This window comes from Drosophila subpulchrella, chromosome 2L (genome assembly GCF_014743375.2).
Source record: "Drosophila subpulchrella strain 33 F10 #4 breed RU33 chromosome 2L, RU_Dsub_v1.1 Primary Assembly, whole genome shotgun sequence".
Classification (NCBI taxonomy): Eukaryota; Metazoa; Arthropoda; class Insecta; order Diptera; family Drosophilidae; genus Drosophila; species Drosophila subpulchrella.
The window spans coordinates 6233083-6252033 of NC_050610.1; the positions used below are offsets into that span (position 1 = coordinate 6233083).

The window sequence follows — 18951 nt, forward strand, 5'->3', positions numbered from 1 at the left end:
CGGCTTAATAACAAAAAAACTTTGCTAATTTAAGCAGGACCCAACTATTTATAACTTGTCAAGGACATGCATTAGAACAGAACTTATTGATTAATGTAACCGGTGTCAGTCCCGCCACCCCCGAAAACAACCTTTGAGTTAAATAAATTATGGACTCCTGCCCAGCGGTGACCGGCGACAAGTTCGTCACGCATTGTAACATCAGAATAATGAAAGGTGCCATTGCCTCCGAGAACCAAAACAAAGCCAGCCCCAAGCCACAGAAAAAACACCTATTCAATTATAGCTTCCGTCAATGCCGGTGAGGATTAAAAATTCCATTTGTGGCCATTGGACGGGTAAAAAGGCGTGATAAACAATCGTCACGCACTTGCGCGCTTTTAATGAAATGCCTAAAATCCAATCAGTTACATTTTGCCTTAATTGGTTTACTGGGACGCTTATAAATAAATAAAATTGATGTGCCCTAAATCATGGAACGTACTTTTAATCAGACCAAAATTGGTCTTATATGGTTGATATTATTATTAATGTTATTAATATTATTTTTATAAGTTAATTTACAGACCATTTAACATACAAGGAAAGAGGCGCCTTCTTTTATTCCATTTAACTGCTTGCATTTAATTTATAAATTCAAACAATCAAAATTTTTATTAGTGAAAACACGAAGTTAATTTTTTTAAACTTTTATAAACTACTACTTGCTTAAATTATATAAATTATAAATTATAAGGTAGAATAAGACTTTTTTGCCTGAAAGTCTTTTTTTGGTCAAAGCTATTGTAATAAAACTAAATAAGTATTAATTTATGTTTAGCAGTTGTCTTGCATCTTTAAAAAGAATACTTGAATTAGTCAGGTTTTGACTTGGCAGCCTTGGCATTTCCGACTACCAGCACTTGAAAGGCCACGTGTCGAATACTTGATGGAGTAGCCGAGTTTTCTAATCTCGACCATGACCAGGAACAACAAAACTATGCCTCACATAGCACACATTGAGCGGCATAAAGTTGGCGCCAGTCGAAGCCCAGAAAAAGAGGCAAATAGCATAACCGAGGGTAATGGAAAAATGAAAAGCAGAGCTGATTTTTGGGGGAAATCCCATCAGGAAATTCCTTAATTTTTGCTTTCGCAAGCAAAGCCAACTGCATTTGGGCCATTGCACCGACTTGTTGCACTCACTTTTGCATTGCTGCTATCGGTGGCTGTTTCTGCTGGATCCTGTTGCAGGTGCAACTGGGAGGCGGCCGGAGTGGGCGTGGGCGTGGCCAAAGGCGGTGGCATCTCGCCGCCGTAATAATCCGCCACACTTGGAACCAGGAGGACGCCCACCTTGTTGCGGGCCACCTGCTGGGTGGTGTTGCGTCGATGCCGCGCAGGCAACATCATCCGATGGGCCACCAGAGCCATGATTACAGATCAATTACCACTGATCAGCAGTCGAAACACTCACAAACACTAGTTAATTTGGAAAAAAGTCCCAGCGAGTTTTAAAACCACTTAAAGTATGCAACAAAAATTAAAGTGGCAAAGAACACCCCTAACTTCCGGTTCACAAATATACTGTTGCATACTTTTAGGCACCTTTGCAAGAATATTTTCGAAACATATTTCGGAATTTCCAGGAAATGGAAAAAACTCGCGGAGGGCAAATCAAAGCCGCGTTTGCCTTAAGGAAATGCTCGACGCCAACTGAAAGACACAAAAAAAAGAAAAAGAAAAACAAGCAGCGAACGAAAAACGAAACTTTCAACGCACCGGAAAGAGGCAAAAGACGAAAGGAAATGGCCGACAGCGCTCTCACTCACACACACTCATACAGCCATTTGTCCTTTTTCTGAGTCCCCATAAGTGTGTGTGTGTGTGTTTACGTACTAAACGCCGCATGTTTGATGAGCGTTTTGTTGTTGCTCCTTTAACGTTAATATTAATGGCGGAATCACATTGTCTGCCGAGTGTGTCTGTGTGTTGGTGTGGCGACCGTCGACTGTCTGCGTCTGTGAGCGTAAGTGTGTGTGACTGCCGTTCGTCTGTGTGCGTTAGTTTACCAACACGTGCACGCCACATTTAATAAACGAAAGCCGAAAAACAAGCAGGAAACATGGCGCAAATGTAATATTTGTTGTTAAAATAAAATGACGAAACGGAAAACAAGTTGGAACATAATAAAGTGGCGCCCTGCCAGAAGCGACTTTCCAATACTCTACGAATTTAGTAATAAAGAAAATAATTTAAGTAACAAGATGGGCTTCTCAAAGTCCAATTTTTAAATAACCAAAATGTCTTACTTTTTTTAAACAGTGATTATTTAATAAAAAAAAGTTTTAATAACAATAAAAACAAAGGTAAGACACGAAGGATTCACTAATTTCTATAAAATAAAACCTTTCTTCTTGGGAAATGATATTTTGTTGAAAATTTTGCATTATATAATTATTTTTGGACGGATTTTGTTTATAAATTATATAGTTAAATGAAATTATTTTCTATTAAAATTCAAATTTTGAAAGATGGAACCCAGAAGCATGTGAAAACTTTCTATGTTTGGCATTTCCTTAGCTTACCGATCGAAGGGTACTAAAATTATAAATTAACCCAGTCAAACAATTTTCGAAAATCAAATTCCTCAAAATTAAGGACAAAACTACGTAAGGACCCAGGAAGAGGATCGGGATGCTGAACATATTGGGCCGGAGTGGTGGCACTAGCGTGCGCTCCTTCGCCAAGGACGTTCGCTTCGGCGTCGAGGCGCGCAGCCTGCTCCTGCAGGGCGTGAACGTCCTGGCCAACGCGGTGGCCGCCACTCTGGGCCCGATGGGCAGGAACGTGCTCATCGAGCAGCTGCTAATATCGCCGCGGATCACCAAGGATGGCATCACGGTGGCCAGCAATGTGCAGCTAAAGGATCGTCGCCTGGATATGGGTGCCCAACTGCTCCGCCAGGCCACCAACAATACGAATAACGATGTGGGCGATGGCACCAGCACGGCCACGATCCTGGCCCGTGGAATGGCCTGCCAGGGGATGCACGTGCTCCGCCAGGGTAAGGTGAACGTTCAGCTCCTGCGGGAAGGTATTCTCGAGGGATCGCGGACGGTTTGTGAAGCTCTGGGCGAGATGTCCCAATCGGTGGATACAATAGGCCAAGTAGAAGCCGTGGCCAAGGTGGCCCTCAATGGAGACGAACGACTGGCAGAACTGATTGGCGATACCATATTGGAACTGGGAGAAAATGGTGTCATCTTGGTCAAGGAGTCCCATGGTCCCAACGATGAGGTTAAGTTTCAGGAAGGCATTACTCTGCCCTGTGGTTACTGCTCACCGTTTATTGCCGCAAAAAGTGGCAAGGACAGCCGCCTGGAACTGGGAAACTGCTTGCTCCTGCTCACCCTGGCCAAGATTGATCAGGTCGAACAGATCCTGCCCGCTTTGGAGCTGGCCCGGCTGAGGGAACAACCCCTTTTGATTATAGCCAAAGATTTTGCCAGCGACTTGCTTAAAACCCTGTTGCTTAATCACCTGCAGGGAAGGGTTCAGGTCTGTGCAGTCAAGGCGCCTGGCTTTGGCGACGAGCAGCGCCTGGAAATGCAGGATCTGGCTCTGGCCATGGGTGCCCATTTACTGGAGGATGCCTCTTGGCTGGCGGATCTCAGTGAGGAGGACCTGGGTGAGGTGGTGGCTGCTGTGGTGGATGCCAAGGAAACGCACCTTATGCAACCGATCAAGGTCAACGAGGAGCAAGTGCAGTCCCGGATTCAGCACATCCGTGAGTTGATCGATGAGGCTGTCACCGATGAGGAACTGGACCGGCTGAATACACGACTGGGACGATTGCAGGGCCGGCTGGCCACCATCTATGTGGGCGGGACCAGTGACCTAGAGTTGAGCGAGCGGAAGGATCGTTTTAACGATGCCCTGCACGCAGTCCGAGTGGCCATCAGCGATGGCGTTGTTCCCGGAGGCGGCACAGCCTACCTGCGGTGCATTCCAGCTCTGGATAGGTTGCCGCCCGCCAAGGCTATGGAGCACCAGGTGGGCAGAGAAATTGTGAAGGATGCTCTTCGGCTTCCCTGCTATACAATTGCCCGCAATGCTGGAGTGAATCCCAATGAGGTTCTCCGTCGAGTCCTCGATGGAAGCGGAAACTTTGGATTCGATGCCGCCACCGGGGAGTTCGGAGATCTTGTGGTCCGAGGTATTGTTGATCCCGCGAATGTTTTAAGAGCCGCCATGGCGGCTGCCGCCGGAATTGCCTCTCTTTTGGCCACCACCGAAGTGCTTATTACAAAGCAGCCGATCAAGCCAAAGATTCCCAAAAATCAAATCACCCGGGATCTGGCTAGACTTGTTGGCATGTAGTTGAGTCAGTGAAAATTTATCAAAGGTTAAATTATTTGTATGATTTTATTACCCTTAAAAGTAGGCAATGAAAATATAAACCCAAATTTTGTGTTGGAAAAAATTACCAAAATTACCATTCTAGTTGTGAATATTAAATGAATAAAGAATACGTTGATAAGATAATTTTTTTGTAATTTATTAAATATCAAATAATCGATAAAGACTTAAACACCCTTTAAAGGTATGCAGTATGCCTTCTACTTTAGCAGTGTATTTGTGGTTGCCTTCATTTATGACTTGTCTCCTTGTCGAATCCCTAATTTGAACATATACGAACACGCATGCCGCTCTCAAAAGACCCTACTCCGATTCCGATTACCATTCCGACTCCTTTCCCGCCCACAAACACTCAGTCATAACTTGACGTCCTTCGGCTCCTGTTCACTCACTCGACATTCGTCTAGCTTGACCTTAACTATTGGCTGCGTTTTGTTTGGGCGCCAATGGACAACAAACACAATTGAATAAGTTGGGGCAAACGGGGAAAATGTCAGCAGCCGCATTCCTATTTATCATGATATATGTACGTTCATTACATACAAGTTATACATGTCATTTGGGTAAGCATATAGCGTTGCCATTAGCGGTGATTAGGCGCACTTAAGTGCGGGAGTTCGCAGCACGTATACGCCACGATGGACTGACTGAGTGACCCAACTGAAACATCTGTTTATTAAGAAGGTTGACCTTCCCACACAGGTCGAGCATGCATAATTAAACAGCATGGGATATTTTCGGGTCAGTGCCATCAAGGGTCGTTGTTCGTTTTCGCAGACCACAAAATTGCATTCTTAATAATGCAAATACAGGGAATTTTCAGGGCTAAATCAATATAATACAATTAATAAAGAATTAAAGTAGTTTTCGTCGGGGTGCCTGAGAACTTTGCAACACTAACGATGTTTCGATACTAGAAATTTAAAGCTTACAAGTAGACTTACCTTGACACGAAGATACAGATACGGATACAGATACAGCTAAGCATATACATATAGATTGATAGATGGGCGGTTCAATAAAGGTGCCTGGGCAGACGCCGGTTCTAACGGTTCTTGAGAAAGCGCAGCATTTTTAGCGCCGCCCGATTCTGTGCCTATGCCTGTGTGCAAAATGATATGGGATCGTGCTGGCGATGGCTGCAAAAGAGATTTGGAAAATATAATTTCGATTCAGATTCCTAAGCCCTAGCTCACGTATGCTCCATCACCGTTGTTGTGGCTCCGTTACTGGGGTTTATTGTTCGTAAATAGAAAATCCGACGGCAAAACATGCCTGACAAGTTGTCGCCTCTTGTTTTAGCAACGACACCCCCACCAAAAAAAAAAATAAAGGAAGGAAGGAAGCTAAAAGGACAACAGCAACGCGGCCATGTCTGGCCGTACAACAGGGATATACCCAAATCCCCCGAAGTACACACACCCAACTCAGGTCCTCGACTGTTCAGGGGTTTTCCTTTTTTGTTTATTTTGCTTTGTTTTTGCCTGTTGTCTGACAACTTCCGACTTTTGCGGTGGCGGCCCATAAATCAAACTGACCCAAAAAGCGCACCGAAGAAGAATAGCCAACCAAAAGCTCATCAAATTCCAACATGGATATTTAAGACATATTTTTATATAAACTACCTAATGATAGCAATTTACAAACATTTTTTTAAGTATTTCATTTAATTTAAAGCTTGGGAAAACACGCATAATAATAAACTTACGTGCGTTTTATATTCCACGTAAATTTAATATTTTGCATAAGAATTCAAATGAAATAATTTTAAATTTGTAATTAAATGTAATCCATTTTTGGAACTCAATTAAAATGTAGATCATCATTTCTTAAGCTACGGTCAGGCGATCAAATTATTTGAACAAAAGCTTTCTGTTCAGCTTTCCTTATTCTTGTCATGAAACATGTACCATAGTTTCGATATCCGGCTTAATTTTTATTTTTCCAAATTTGTTTTTAATTTTGGCAGTATAATTGTTTTTTTTTATTTTTTATAAATCTTAAGTACTGATTGTTTGTTGAGTTTTTTTCTATGAGTTTTTTTCCGCCTGCAAATAACACTTACTTTTTGATTTGTGTTCTCTGAGTTTTTTTTTTTTTAATGAAAATAAAACTGGAACTCCAATGCTTTTAATTTAAGACCGATGGCTGTGAAAATGGTGAACATAATAAAATAAAACTCAACATGTTATCATTATTTTTTGAGATTTATACAAAAAATATTTATACACAAAATAGAAAAACACAAAAAATGATCATTAGAAAATAAGAAAAGTTACAAAACTGCTCAACAAATTCTTGTATATGTACAAGTTCCGTCCCATACTTTTGTCAGTCATTTTCTCTTCAAATAAATCGAAGCTTTCACTAAAAACCAGATCGCCTGGGCAAGCGGAAGGATGTTTTTGAATTTGAATTACCGTTACTTCCACAACGGAATCCAATTGGCAATTAGAAATGGCCCAAAATCAGTGGATAGGTGTGTGTACGAGCTATGCCGCAAGCGGTTTCGTTAAAATGTTAGGAGGGTGACCCGGCTAAGTTAGCAAGGACAAGTTTGCCAAATTTGCGGTATATTTCCGGCGTTATTCCAGTATATTCTGAAATACACCCACTGTGTTGGGAGGGTGTCCTCGCTAACTAAGCCATGACACCCTCTCAGCATTTTAGCGTGACCTTTATTTTAGATATATTGGAATACTCAAAATTGGTATTAAAAGTATATTTCACAGGGCCGGAAACTGCCACTCCAAAGGTCGAATTTATTTTCGGTTGGCGATGTTTATACTTTTTTGATAAGATTAAATGAAATGGCAAACCTCAGCCCACTGGTCTACTGGTCGCAGACCAAGCAGACATTGTTACTGAAAGTCGACCTCAAGGATGCCAAGGTAAGTGGGTTTGGACCTCAATGGGTCAGACTACCCCTGTGAAAAATCAATAATGATAACTGAAAATTTTCGCAGGGCGCTATTGCGGACTTTTCGCCGGTTTCGGTGAACTTCAGTGCCAATGGCCACGGAGCTCGTGGCGTGAATGCCTACAAGTTCGAGCTGCACTTCTACGCCAAGATCAACGATGAGAACGCCACCTTCGTGGTCAGCGACAACAAGATCGAGCTGCAGATCCGGAAACTGGAGCCGGAGTGGTGGCCCCGTCTGGTGGCCACTCCCCAGAAGCCCCACTGGCTGAAGGTCGACTTCGACCGCTGGCGCACCGAGGACGACGCCGAGGTGGAGGAGAAGCCCCGCGATGTGCGCCGGGACTACGAAAAGGAGTACGCCGAGCTCCAGAAGCGCGAGCTGGGCTACATCAAGGGTTAGATTGCCTAATTACTAGTTTTAAATCAAGTTCAGTTTGACTAAAACGATGCCATTTTAAGGAGGAAAATCTTTTCAGAACGGTGTTCCTAGCAAACTCTATGGAACAAGGCTTAAAAAGGTTCAGAAAGCGTTTTGCAGAACTATAACAACTTAAAAGATGTTTTTAGTTTTATCGTATATTACAATAAGATTGTTTATTAAGAAGTTAGTTTTATGGAGCCTGTTTCAAAGCGACTTTTTAAGGTACTAGCTGAGCGTTTATATAAAAAAAAGGGAATTAAAAAACACTTGAATAGTTTTTAAAACAGATTTAAAGAATTTGTCCAAAAGAGATGTCATGTCATGAACTTTTTGAACCGAAGAAGTTTGTATTAAAAAGAGCAAGATTGTAGATAGGAAGAGCTTTTAAAAGAATATTTATCATCAAGTTAAATTTTAAGGAAAGGCCTATATAATTCATAAAATAATCGTATCCCCTGTTCTGTCTTGCAGAGAAAACCAAGAAGGTGTACATGATCTTTTACAACCTGGCCATGTTCGTGGGCTACCTATACATCATGGTCGTTATGGGAGTGCTGTACTACCGCGATGGCCCTGATAGCATTGCCAAAACCTACGCCAATGTGGGCAATGCATATAAGTTTATACAACTGCTGCAATATTTGGAGGTGATGCACCCCATGTTCGGCTACACAAAGGGCAGTGCGATGGTGCCCTTTTTCCAGGTCTCAGGGCGGAACTTTATTCTGTTCCTTATGATCGACATGGAGCCACGCATGCACGCCAAGCCCGTGGTGTTCTACGTTTTCGTAATCTGGTCTTTGGTCGAATTGGTTCGGTGAGTGTCTAGCCTCTTTATCGGAATATGAAGTAATACCTTATCTAATGAACTTTACCCCTCTAGATATCCCTTCTACTTGGCTCAATTGCTCGGCCGGGAAGTGGGCCTGCTCACTTGGCTGAGATACACTATCTGGATACCGCTTTACCCCATGGGCATCCTGTGCGAGGGCATCATCGTACTACGCAATATTCCCTACATCGATGAGACGAAACGGTTTACCGTGGAAATGCCCAACCAATGGAACATCACCTTCGACATGGTTCTCTTTCTGAAAATATACCTCCTACTTCTGATCCTGCCGGGCAGCTACTTGGTCATGTCGCACATGGCCAAGCTGAGGTCCAAAAAGCTCGGAAAGGGACGCGCTAAGCGCATGCAGCACCTTCACGCCGACTAGTCGACACACTGCCTGGAGCAAGGTTCGTTTGACCCATGGCAGCACGATTTCCTATTTTCGTTTAGCATAAGCAGAAAGTCCAAAGAAATATCTACATCCACCATACTATAAAATATTGACGTTCATTAAACTTTTCTATCATATTGCAAATGTAAATTGTTTCCATTTCATTGCAAAGGTTTTTGTGAAATATTTTGACTCACGGGTTTGAATTTGAGAACATATTGCATAATAAAATCAAAAGACTTTGAGTAATATTATATAACTTCTCTTATCCATTTCCGTTTATAAAAAATATAATTTTACTGTGTAGCTTAGAGCATTCCATTTAAATTCGTGCTTTAATTCCACTTGTATTATTTCCATACAAAAACCGCACAAAATACGGTAGACAGCTTTTTATCAAAACAAGTCAAACTTTTTGGCACACTTTTCGAATTTCTATGTACGTTTTTGCAAGACCTTGTTGGAATAAAGTGTACCGTATTACTTTTGACAAAGTTACATCACCGCAAAGTGGAGAGTTAAGGGGAATTTATATGTTTTCTAGCAAATCTGAACCAACATACCAAAAGTCCCCGCGCACTGAGCGTTAGCATCCCGTCAGGCATTGGCTCTTGTCCCTCTTTTGGCGCTTGATGGGTAATCCAATTTGCACTCGAGGACGATGCACAAGTAGCTGCTGATCCACTTGACCCGGAACTGGCTTTGAATTCTGGCAAAGGCTCACTGGCAGCTCCAAACTTAGTCATTTCTTCGAGAGGGCCTCACATGCAGGTCGTATATTATTTATGAAGAATATGGCGTGGTCGGGCCTTTAATTATGTCCGGATTCCCATTGTGTGCCGAACATCAATTGGAAGTGGGTGGATAGCCGGGTTACCCCAGCGTTTGTGGTAAATTGAGGTGTGCAGGCACCTTTTCCATTTGAGTTGGACAAAGTGGAACACTAATGGATTTGACGATAGAACAGCCGGCAGTTGTCACCTGCTGGGCGTTATTAATGGCCCCGGCCCGGGCCGCCAATTCGTCCAACAAGCCAGCGAAATTTATCCCCATCAAGTCCCCTTTCGCGTGAAATATTCATTGCAATTTGCACTCTCGCGCGGCTCGCTTGCACTTTTTTTCGATTTTTCTGTTCGTTTTTTTTTGGAGGTCCTCCTAGGGAACTGTGCTGACCCGGGGTTAACGCTCAACTAATCACCGACCGTGGCCAGTCGGCAGCTAATAAACCTCCGAGAGAAAGGCCTGCACACTTGCTGATAAATGGGTTTTTGATTAATGCCGAGCGCGATTGATTTTCGGCCACTGAGCATGGGAAGGCAGCGGTTTAGCAGCCCCATTCGGAGGCAGAAAAATGTGCGGATTTATGCCATCTGACAGCAGTCGGCGGGTGCGGAGATGAGGAAGTGCAGGCATCAGCAGTGGCCTGCATTCATGATTTACCGCCCTTTGTAGTTTTTCGCCGGATTCCGGCGGCCCCCCTTCGAGGTGGTCATTTATCAACCGCGCCTCTGGCCAGGCAGCCCACTGGGAAAGGTCAGCAACTAAGCCACGCGCCCGAAACCAAAAATATGAACAATTGGCCCAGCGTAAATTGCACGCAATCAAAGATAAGTGCGCTGGTTGCCAGGCAATCGGGGAAAATCCAATACCATGGGAAAGCAAGTGAAAGGGCTACGGAATATGTAATTAATTAAATGGGAACATTTGATTTCCCATTAAAATCGCCTAATTTTTAAGGAGTTTTCTTCTTGAAAATATTACGTATACGCCTACGGAACACTTTTTTTTTAGGCGGATATGTAATCATTTTCAGTCATATCACAGTGTTATTGCTTATAAGAGCTTATAAGCTCGTATTCCCTTGAAATTTATTAAACAACTTGTTTAATACATCTTCTCAAACTTATATTTAATGCATCTTCAATCTTCTTTGTCTTAACTTGAATGGTTTTGAACAGGTATTAAACTGCATCCCAATGTGAATTTAATTATTTAATATAGGCATATGTTTGTAGATATATTTGATTTAAGTCTACATGCAATGTGATTATAATTATTTAATATAGGCTTGTGTTTGTGTTTGTAGATACATTTGATTTGAGTCAATTCACATGAGCAAATTTAATCTTAAATCTTTCCTCATGGCTTATTTTGCAGGCCATCTACATCTTAAGGCAACAGTGTGATTTCCTGTCAATATATATGTCGTATATGCATCAGTTGGCGCCTGGAGGTCAGAGAAACCAAGGAAAAGGAAACCGCACCCGGACCAACTCTGCACTTGTTAATGACCTCCTTGTGTCGGACATCGAAATGCATTTCCCGGACGGGCCACATGGCACGACAGTATGCAATAAAACTTCCACTAATTGCAGGACACAACCGCAACGAGGTTGCTGCCACACACCACACTTGAAAGTGCCGAAAGTTTTACGAGTTTTATTACATTTAAAAAGAGCAAAGATACGTTCGCACACCGAAAGGATAAAGGGATTTAAATGTACATACGTCGAGAAAAGCCCATATTTTAAGTACATTTAGAAGCTCATTATAGGGTAATAACAGCGAAGCACATACTTCTCGGCTTTAATTTATTACCAATTCTGCAGTTTACATATACTTTGCAGTATAAATTGCTCGATTGAATACTTCCATTACGTTTCATGTAGGTCAGTTCCCAAAAGCGATTGATTGGACACCCTGATTACATTTCCAACAAGGAAGCTCAATTGGTGAAACCTTGGAGTTAAATGGGGATTCAATCAGTGGAGCACTTAAATGCTTATCAAAAAAGACTTTGAAATACAGCACGGCAATTTATGAATCTTAATTAAAGTTTCTTGTTTTAATTTGAGTTGTAAATAATATCATAGTCTGTATCTATTGATGTGCAAGCAATGTATACTAGAAAAGGCAAGAAAGCCGGCAATGAAAAGCAATAAAATGCAATATAATAAAAGCCATATATTACGTTTATGAATGTGGCCAAGTATCAGCAAACACTATACGAGCTATATATATGCGCTATATGCACTTGCAATGATTTGTGTGCTCAAATGGCTGGAGACATCGTCAATGGAGCCTTCGAAAGCTGACTCACAGCCAGCAACAATTTGCATTTCGCATCCGCTTTCGATTCGAATTGCTGGTGGCGCCAGGCCAGAAATCCATTGATGGCATCCACACCCGTTAACACAGACAGACGCACACTAACACAGAGACTGGCTTAACCCCTTGTGAGCCACACATCCTTACTTTATGGCCACTAAGTAGTTCAACGCCAGGGAATCCTCGTTTGAATTTCAGGCAGTGAGTATATAAAGTGGGAAAACTATTGGTCTTTGGATCACGTACCCGAAAGTCCTGGGAAGGGGCAGCATCAGGAACTTTCAGCGTCTACAAGCCGGTTATATTACAGTTTCCCTTGCAAAAGTTATGATAAATGAAAAGCACTGGCAAACAGATGTTTGTGATAACTACTCACACCCGTGCCATCGCACTCGGACTTCAGCTCCGACTGTAAGTTTATGAAAAATGAGCCCAGATGATTATTCGATGGCAGCTGCAAAGTGTTGGGGCAGCAATCAAATGTCATTACTTACAAAACTTATAAAGGGACAGAAGCAAAGCGAAATATAATTCAACACTGGCTGGGAGTGAGAAAACTGAAAATGGTTCCAATAGAAATCGAACTGGATACCGCACACAAACGAATTACATGGTAAGATTGCTAAAGGATTGAATTTCTACCATTCAGTTGACTGCAATAAAGCAATTTATTGAAGCTAGCAGTAAGTGAATGGGACTGGCTTTTTAAAAATGCAGCTATTTTTAAGGTTTCTTAGAAGTCTTTTAAGAAGTATTCATTGAAATGGAGCAGAATACATCAAAAATCTAGAATTTTTAACACCTAAAATATGTTTAGGTAAAATCAGCAAACACAAATTTAATATTGCAGTTATTACATTATTATTTCAGAAGAACTGAAATCAACGAAAATTATATTTAAAAATCCCTCTTCCAAATAGTTAAAGCATCCAAAAGATAGAATATAATAGATTTAGCTACACATATGTAAGCATCTTTAAAGGTATAGTTATTAATAATAGTGATGGTGATAAAAACTTTATGGACTCAAAAATATTTTCTTCACTACGTCTTAAACTTCTTACCGAATTTATAATACCCTTTTGCAAGGTTATGCTCGTATACATTTATTATTTTTAGTTTGGCGACTAAAATGTTTAAGGAATTGCCGCTAACTGGCCTTCCCTCCATGCCCTTTGCCATTTGACCCCCACTCTTTTAGGCGCCTCGCCCACAAAGTGTTGGCCAGCGGGCAGGCAATGAATCTTCAAAGACGGCCCGCAAAAGACCCTAGGCCATCGTAACCCACCACCCACATTAAGGGTGGTCTGTGGGTGGTTTGTGGGTGGTCTGTGGTGGGTGGTCCAAAGGCCACGCAATCGTGGGGCGAAAAAAAAGGGCTGAGAGTGTAAAGAGCGAAACTTGGCCAAATGCTTTTCTCTGCCCTTTTTATTATTACATATATTTTCACTTATTTCTGGCTGAAAATTGGCCTGGCCCGCCACTTTGGGCCTAGACTGATACGTACTCGGGGTACGGGTTCCAGTCCTCAAACTCAACCGAACAATGAAGGCCAGCGCAATTACTGAAGTGGATAATTAGAGTTTGAAGCGGTCAATAAAGAGGCGATGAGGGCTGGTACAAACATGTGACTGAATAAATATTTAACCAAGTTTATTGAACGGTCCATTTATATTGCAAATAATATTGCCCCCCGTCTGTCAATACTTATTATGTGGTGATGTTTGCCAACATTAATGCAGAATAACAACTTCCAGTGCATTGCGAGATTTAATTTTTAGTCATGCGAAAGAGCAGCAATTAATTTTCACTTAAGCACACATCCGGTGTTTAAAATCATTTAAAGCCTAAATGGCATTTTACATCACCCTCCCAGGTGGCAGGAAATTGTGTGTTTCGAAATATGAAATTTAATTAAAATCTTATGCGAAATATGATACAATCCAGGCACAAAACATTGAGGGAAACAAAGGAAAGGACACCCAAGGACCAGCTCGTCAAAAGCCTAAGCCAGCTGGGATATTTGGGCCAGGGCTTAAACAGTGTCCACTTTGTTGGTCCCTCTGGAAAATTAAAAATTTAGGGGAATAAAGAGCTTCCTTAAAAGTGATTAATTTGATATTCTTTTCAGTTCTTTGTGGGGACTCATAAATTATAAGGAATGTGGAAATTAATTTTTATCCCAGCAACTTAATTCATCTTCGTGAAAATTACCTTTTAATTAAAATGTATATACATATGTTAAACTTGTCTTGTCAATGAAATAATGAAAATTAATTGGTGTTTACTGTTATGGGTGTCACAAAATCATTCGGAGCAACATGTATCAATATTAATCAGTTCAATTAAGGTAATTGATTTATGGCAATCAAACGCTTGTATCTTTGCTAAAATGTTGCAGATATTGATGCTAACTGGTGTGTTAATTACCGTTTCAATTTAATAGATATAAAAATCAAAGCTTTTGAAATCTGACAATGATGAATACAAAATGGAATTTATCCAATCAAACAATTTATCATTTAACCCATCATTTGTAAGGTGAATAAATGAAAAAGCTGAACAAGGTGTATATTTGTATTTTAAATATTTTATTTTATTTTTAATACTGGGTTTATTCCTATTGTAAATATTACTTGTAAAATTATTTTCTGAAAATAACATCTCTGAAAATTCGAATTAAAATCTTTAAGTCATCCGAATGTGCACTAATGAATAGGAATAAATTACTTAAACTAAGCAAATATCATATATATAACGTATATCTTTATAAATAACTTTAGAACCTAAATGAATAAATATCGAATTTTTTTGTAACGTATGTAGCTTCAGTTTTTTTGTAGTTTATTTTTAAGGCCCAAGCAAGTGAGTATATCTTAGAACCTATGTTTTAAAGAAGCCTCAGATGAGGGGACCCGCATGCTTCTTCTGGCCCTTCAGAACCCTCCGATTGTGAGGCATGGCATAGCACAACTTGCTCCAGAACAGCGGATCTCCCCACTTGAGGTAGGTGTTCAGCTTGAGGTAGGCCCGCAATTCGCTATCGATGCCATTCATGTTCTCCAGTTCCCGGTAGAGAATGATGATGATCCGCTTGCGTTTGTCCTGCAAAGTGGCCTGGTAGGCGATCCGGAACTCCATGCGGGCCCACACCGAATCGATGAAGTGCTGCGACAACACAATGATCACTCTTTTCGAGTCATCCACAGTGCGCACGATCTGCTCCGGAATACAATCGCCCACCAGCCAATCGCGATCGTGCAAACATATCCGGAATGGATGCGGACCACTCTCCAGCTTTGGCAAAAGCTTGCTGATCAGCTCCTCGTCCTTGTGCGAGTACGAGATGAAGGCGTCGTAGGTCTTGTCCTTGTCCAACTCCTCCTCGGAGACCCACCAAAGGCACAGATTATTATTGTACAGCCAGATCTTCAGCTCCTGCTGGAACATCAGGTAGAAGACGGTGATCAGGCAGATGATGATCACCAGGCCGCCAATCACGCAGCTGATCAGCAGGACATAGGAGGGACACAGCTCGAAGGCCTCCATCCGCTGGAGGGACTTCTTCTGCTTGGTGCACATCACCTCCCCGATATCCTGGACGCGCTGGGGATTGGTACGAACGAAGAACAAGAGCGCCAGGGCATCACAATCACAGGATATGGGGTTACCCGAGAGCGATAGGGTCATCGTATTGTTCGCCTGCTGCAGGAACGCCACGAACTCCTCGCTTATGGACTGAATCTGATTGCCTGTCACATCCAGGTGGGTCAGATTCTGGGGCAGCTGGTCCCCCGATCCCAGGGTGGTTAGATTGTTATCCGCCAAGAAGAGTTTACTCACATTGGCATAGCCCCTGTGATCGCCGGCGGTGGGCAGTTGGGTGAGGCTATTGTTGTCCACCTTGAGGATCGTGCTCACCATTGTGGTGTGTGGCAGGTCTGGCAGTTCCCCCAAATTGGTTCCACGGCAATCCACGATCAGGCTGTTTATCTCCCGCTGCACCCAGCAGATGCAGCGATAGTCGCACTGCCACTCCGCCGATTTGTACTGACAGGACTCGTCGTTGGTGCAAACCACCGCCTCGTAGCCCATCAGGAGCGTGGCCCCGTAGAACTGGGTGTACACCATCTCAATGAAGTTCAAACTGACCACATCCTGGAACACACTCGGCGACATCGAGGTCAGGGAGTTCTTGTTCAGACGCAAGAAAGTCAGCGAGGACAGCGGGGCGAAAATGGTGCTGCAGGATGGAGGAGATCTCAGAAGGATTAGATTGAAATTGACCAGGGAGTCTACCGCCTCAGAGCTAGTTTTCTAATGCAGTGATTATATGAAAATACTCCAACATTTCTTTATATATGTAAAAGTTTTAACTGCCTAATCTTACAGCGTTTATAAATATTTATATTATATGTTCAATATAAAGAATATATGAATAAAAGTCTAAGAAAATCAGAAATTTTAACTAAGATTATCCTGTTTGTAATATTTAAAGAGTTTACAATACAGCGTTTTCTAATTTTATTGTGTTTCCATTTATCAGATGAACGGACGTTTCTAAAACGGTTTAGGAACTATAAATTAGATCTACAAAAAAAACATGTGAAGTTATAAAAGTAAACGAATGTCTAATATTAAATTTGTTTAATACAATTTAGTTATAGTGCCTTCTACACAGTTTGTTGTTTAACTATATCAAAATTTCTAGGGCTTATAATTAATATTTACAATCTGCCAACCACAAAAATATCTAATTAATTTTTCTTCTACCACATCTTATCGGAAGGCAGTGAGATTGCAAATAGACAGGGAATAGTTTGTGAAAAAAATAGTGAAATAATAAACTTGGGAACAGGGCATTTCGATTATATGCATACAGTATAGTAACTCTGATTTTAATGAGAAATACTAAAAATACCCTATCAGATTATAATCACTCAATTAATAGTGTTAGGCATACTTTTTGGCGCCAAAACGATTACAATAATAACTCTGCAATTAGTATCTGAGTGATAGGACCCGATAACCCCACTTGTGTGTCAGGGGAGACACAAAACGATCGTTGAGCTATCGCCTGTGCCGAAAAACTGATAAGGAAAGGCAGCAGCCGCAGGCACAGCGATAAGGCGGAGAAAACAGCCCAGTTCAATAGAAATCGATTAATTACTTTGGGTGGAGGTTCTCGAGTCCGGACCCTATCGCTGGGTGGGCCATCTATTAATCAGCACAAGCAAGTGGCGAAAACAACAACAGAACCCCCTCCCCCAGTCATTACCCACCTGGATAAATTAGTCAGTCTATTTTTGGATAGATCCAAACTGGTTAAATTGCCCAGGCCTTTGAAGACGTCGTCATGCAAAGTGCTGATCGCATTGCAGGAGAGATCGAGGGTCAGCAGATTGACCTGATCCAGGAATATCTCGCCAGGAAGCTCCGTGAGATCATCATTCCCGTTCATCTTGATCAAATGCAACTTGCTGGAGCCCTTGAACATGCTCTGGTTTACATTGCTCGTATAAGACGCCAATCGCACCTCAACGAGGTTAACCATGGAGCCAAAGAAATGCGGTTGCAACTCCTTATCGCGAACGCGGAACGGATCCAACAGGACGAGACTCAAGTTGCACAATTGCTGGAGCTCACGGAGCAGGGGACTCCCAAAGGAGACCATGCCCGGACTCTCGATGGTCAGGGTTTTCAGGGTTCCATTGACCGTGGTCAGCATATTGCCCGGCAGCGTGGTCACATTCACGTTGAGCAGCAGATCCGTTACGCTATCAAATCCATGGAATATCGTCTCCTGCAGCTCCTTCACATTGCTGTAGAACTTAAACTTCTTCAGGCCAGGCACAGCGCCAAAGTGCCAGGATGTGATGTTGCCCGGCTGCGTGGATTCCATATATCCATCCGCCGCGTTGGACACATCCCGGGTGGCCACCGTTTCCATAGTGCGATCCCGAAAGAGAATGGTCTCCACTTTCTGCACCCCTATGGTCTTCAGCAGATCGCCCAGGAATGTCTCCGGCCAGAAGGTGTAGGCATCGAACTCGATCTTCACCAGATCGCTGATATTGAAGCGGGGCAGCCAATGCAAGGTCTCGGCCGTGGCATAGTAGCTCATGTACAGTGAAGCCCCCGGCCCGGAGACCTCCAGGAGCATGGCGTACTCATCCGGACAGTGGAACCGCACCACATTCGCCTCGGCGGCACAGTTGCACTGCGGGCTATGGCCCATACAAAAAGTGGGCAGTGGGATAATCTGACCCGCGGCACCATCGTGCTGCACCACCGACAGGCCAAGAAAAAGCCACACTACCGGCAAATGGCTTAACATATCGAGTACACTTCACCTGGCCGCTTTTTGGCATTTATTATTAATGATTATTTGGGTTTATGATTGTTTGGGTTTCGCGACGAAAGGCGGAAACTGCGACGCGGATATGTGAACACGGCGAAGCTCCGGCGGTGACTAAATCACAGCTGTTTTGGGTTGCCTTCCAGCCAGCTGCCTTATCTGGCCAATTGGTTCGGGCCGCAGACTTCTTTCTTATCAAGGCCTCTATCGCCGCTGAGAGCCCCGTTGACATGGCAGCCATGTGAGGCGCCTTTATCAAATTAGAGATGGCAAGAGGCAATCACTCGACGATTTTTACCCTTAATGATATCTTAATGATGGGCCTCAAAGTTCAAGACCATTGTAAAATCAGTTGGTCAAAAACAAAGGTAGTTTTCCGTTTCTTATAATTGAAATATAACATGTTTAATACTATTTATATAGTTTTACTGAACCGAAACTTATTTACAAACATACATATTCCATCCCTATCAGTTGGATATAGTATGAATCATTTAAATAGATTTAATTCGAC

General features: G+C 42.4%; 4 protein-coding genes across 5 annotated transcripts; 2 read left to right on the forward strand and 2 right to left on the reverse strand.

Annotated features, from left to right (window-relative positions):
• Window positions 1-977: 977 nt before the first annotated feature.
• Window positions 978-1413, reverse strand: LOC119546167. Its single transcript, XM_037852286.1, is given in 2 exon segments — window positions 978-1127; window positions 1129-1413. Coding segments are annotated over 2 exon segments (435 nt in total).
• A 1130-nt stretch (window positions 1414-2543) lies between these two features.
• On the forward strand, window positions 2544-4474 carry LOC119546681 (60 kDa heat shock protein homolog 2, mitochondrial). The gene has a single exon (XM_037853148.1). The coding sequence runs from the start codon at window positions 2677-2679 to the stop codon at window positions 4360-4362; it is 1686 nt and encodes a 561-aa protein (XP_037709076.1). The 5' UTR covers window positions 2544-2676; the 3' UTR covers window positions 4363-4474.
• Window positions 4475-7138: 2664 nt separating this feature from the next.
• On the forward strand, window positions 7139-11801 carry LOC119546682 (very-long-chain (3R)-3-hydroxyacyl-CoA dehydratase). 2 transcript variants are annotated; one of them, XM_037853151.1, is made up of 5 exons: window positions 7139-7292; window positions 7368-7719; window positions 8217-8562; window positions 8629-8987; window positions 11129-11801. In XM_037853151.1, exons 1-4 carry the CDS (start codon window positions 7212-7214, stop codon window positions 8963-8965), a joined length of 1116 nt encoding a protein of 371 aa, XP_037709079.1. In that variant the 5' UTR covers window positions 7139-7211; the 3' UTR covers window positions 8966-8987; window positions 11129-11801. The 2 variants fall into 2 exon arrangements, with proteins under 2 accessions (XP_037709079.1, XP_037709078.1); XM_037853150.1 differs by lacking the exon at window positions 11129-11801 and having other exon boundaries at window positions 8629-9225.
• Window positions 11802-14701: 2900 nt separating this feature from the next.
• On the reverse strand, window positions 14702-18533 carry LOC119546680 (protein toll). The gene is made up of 2 exons (XM_037853147.1): window positions 17362-18533; window positions 14702-16322 (listed from the first exon to the last, which is right to left on the reverse strand). Exons 1-2 carry the CDS (start codon window positions 18414-18416, stop codon window positions 14981-14983), a joined length of 2397 nt encoding a protein of 798 aa, XP_037709075.1. The 5' UTR covers window positions 18417-18533; the 3' UTR covers window positions 14702-14980.
• Window positions 18534-18951: the final 418 nt, after the last annotated feature.

Coding starts and splice junctions, on each gene's coding strand:
- LOC119546681 (XM_037853148.1), top strand. CDS start 2,677: ATGCTGAACATATTGGGCCGGAGTGGTGGCACTAGCGTGCGCTCCTTC.
- LOC119546682 (XM_037853151.1), top strand. CDS start 7,212: ATGGCAAACCTCAGCCCACTGGTCTACTGGTCGCAGACCAAGCAGACA. Junction 7,293..7,367: donor TCGACCTCAAGGATGCCAAG/GTAAGTGGGTTT, acceptor AAATTTTCGCAG/GGCGCTATTGCGGACTTTTC. Junction 7,720..8,216: donor CGAGCTGGGCTACATCAAGG/GTTAGATTGCCT, acceptor TCTGTCTTGCAG/AGAAAACCAAGAAGGTGTAC.
- LOC119546680 (XM_037853147.1), bottom strand. CDS start 18,416: ATGTTAAGCCATTTGCCGGTAGTGTGGCTTTTTCTTGGCCTGTCGGTG. Junction 16,323..17,361: donor AGACTGACTAATTTATCCAG/GTGGGTAATGAC, acceptor TCCATCCTGCAG/CACCATTTTCGCCCCGCTGT.